The sequence below is a fragment of the Penaeus vannamei genome, chromosome 24 (genome assembly GCF_042767895.1).
Source record: "Penaeus vannamei isolate JL-2024 chromosome 24, ASM4276789v1, whole genome shotgun sequence".
NCBI classification, from domain to species: Eukaryota; Metazoa; Arthropoda; class Malacostraca; order Decapoda; family Penaeidae; genus Penaeus; species Penaeus vannamei.
This window is the reverse complement of record NC_091572.1, coordinates 28191547-28194046: the sequence shown is the minus strand read 5'-3', so window position 1 is coordinate 28194046 and position 2500 is coordinate 28191547. Positions and strand designations below refer to the sequence as shown.

The window sequence follows — 2500 nt, the reverse complement described above, 5'->3', positions numbered from 1 at the left end:
GAGAGCGAGTTGCGGATGGAGTGGCCAGTCCTGCCCGGGTGTCGTCAGCTGGCGTTTGGGGGGACGGTGGAGAGGGCGCCGAAGAGGATTGTGAAGGAAGAAAGGGAAGTAGAGGAGGAAGAGGAGGAGGAGAAGGAGAAGGAGGAGGAGGAGAAGGAGAAGAAGAAGAAGGAGAAGAAGAAGAAGAAGAAGAAGAAGAAGAAGAAGAAGGCGGAGGAGGAGGAGAAGGAGAAGGAGAATGAGGAGAATGAGGAGGAGGGACGAATGGAAGGCTTTGGAGAAGGAAGAGGAAATGGAGAGGAAGTTGGCGTAGACGGTGCGAGCGAGAATCAGACTATGTTTATGTGGACAAAGGATGACGGAGGAGAGCAGAGTTCATTCGCCGAGCCAGAAGCCACAACGGAACAACGGAGAGACCGCGAGCCGATCGCTGCAACAGAACAGAGCGCGAACGGAGAACCAAAAGCCACAGCTAATCACGGCGAAAAATCAGCCGCCACAGCAAAGCACAATGCACACGAAGAACCAGCTGTGACTGAAGAACCAGATATGACTGAAGAACCAGATGTGACTGAAGAACCAGCTATGACTGAAGAACCAGCTATGACTGAAGAACAAGATGTGACTGAAGACCCAGCTATGAATGGAGAACTAGATGTGACTGAAGAACCAGCTATGAATGGAGAACTAGATATGACTGAAGAACCAGCTATGAATGGAGAACTAGATATGACTGAAGAACCAGCTATGAATGGAGAACTAGATATGACTGAAGAACCAGCTATGAATGGAGAACTAGATATGACTGAAGAACCAGCTATGACTGAAGAACCAGATGTGACTGAGGAACCAGCTATGACTGAAGAACAAGATGTGACTGAAGAACCAGCTGCGCCAGCGACATGGAGCACCCGCGAGGAACCAGTCAGGACCGCGGAACAACTCAAGGAACCAACCACGGCAACAGAACAAGGCACATTCGAAGGACCAAACGCCACAGCAGCTGCAACCGCAACGAAGGAGCCTCAGCATGAACATACGGGCGTCGCAGGAAGCACTGACATGGCGAAGGGGGAGGAAACGCAGCCAAAGGACGCAGTGAGGACAGGAAGACGAAACGCACCCGAAGGAAAGGTCAAAGACCAACGCAGCGATGAAGGGGACGTCCTGGAGACCCTTCCGCTAGCTAGGATTCCTCCGTCGAAGCCCCCGAGACTCAGTCCGAAGCTCCACAGGACGTTTCGGAAGGAGGGTGAGGAGTCGAGTCCTGTGGTGCTCTCGGAACCTCGAAGACAAGCGCTTCAGGAAGGGAAAGGGCGAGAAAGGAAAGAAAATGGAAGGGAAGGGATGATTGATGATCGGAATGGCGACGGAAAGGCAAAGGCCGAGGACGTAAATAGGGGAGAAGATCGGAGTAAGGAAAATACAGAAGAAGAGAAAGAGAAAGTGGTGGAAACGGAAGAGGAGAAGGAATGGGAGAGGAGAGAAGAGACGGGGGAGAAGAATAAGGAAGAGAAAGAAGAAAGAGGAAAGGGAGTGGAAGACATCAAAGAAGAAAACATAGAAAAGCATGAAATGGAAAGAAAAGAGAAATTGCAAAGGGAGACGGCAGAGGAAATCAAAGCATCGGAAAGAGAAGATACAGAAGAGGAAATGGAAGAAGCCGATAGAATCGCAGCCGCCCGGGAGACAGAAGACAGTCTCGGCAGCGAGGAGGAGGACGCGCCGAGGGCAAGGGCGCGACGCGAGGCCACGGAGGGCGGCGGGGAGATGCCCCCTAAGGCGCCGAGTACGTCGAAGGGTTTCCTGACTCCCCTGGCGAGGCTGTCGCGGCGAGGAGCCAAGAAGAAGAAGGCGCTCGGGGTCCCTTTCGCCAGGGAGGGCGCTCGAGAGGCGCCCTCGGCTGCCCACGAGGAGGAAGGTAGGACGATGGAGGTTTTGGAGAGAGGGTCACGTGCTCATAGACATGCTTACGGTTATGTGAACAAGCACACCCTTAAGCACTTAGAGAGAGAGAGAGAGAGAGAGAGAGAGAGAGGAAGGAAGGGAACGGTGAATGTTATCTCATTTCTCCTGACGCACATTTTTTTTTCTAATCAACGAAGTTGTTTCTCTCCTTCAGAGGAAACGTCATCGACATTCATACAGACATTCATATATATATATATATATATATATATATATATATATATATATATATATATATATATTTGTGTGTGTGTGTGTGTGTGTGTGTGTGTGTGTGTGTGTGTGTGTGTGTGTGTGTGTGTGTGTGGTGTGTGTGTGTCTGTGTGTGTCTATATACATATATATATATATATATATATATATATATGTATATATATATATATATATATATATATGTATATATATATATATATATATATATAAATGAAGAAAAAAAGAGAAAGAGAGAGAGATAGGGAAAAATAAAAATAAAGAGAGAGAGAGAAAAAGTGAGACAGAGCCACGAAGAATTTAGGAGAGAAAGCAACATCTA

The 2500-nt window shown here is 48.4% G+C and overlaps 1 protein-coding gene across 2 annotated transcripts in view; it reads left to right on the top strand.

Annotated features, from left to right (window-relative positions):
• Positions 1 to 2500, top strand: part of LOC113809957 (trichohyalin) — an 11540-nt gene that overhangs the window by 3473 nt on the left and 5567 nt on the right. For both annotated transcript variants that reach the window (XM_070138585.1, XM_070138586.1), the window contains exon 4: positions 1 to 1921. This exon is cut by the window's left edge and continues 31 nt beyond it. In XM_070138585.1, coding sequence (XP_069994686.1) covers positions 1 to 1921 — 1921 coding nt within the window. The remainder of the gene's footprint in view (positions 1922 to 2500) is intronic.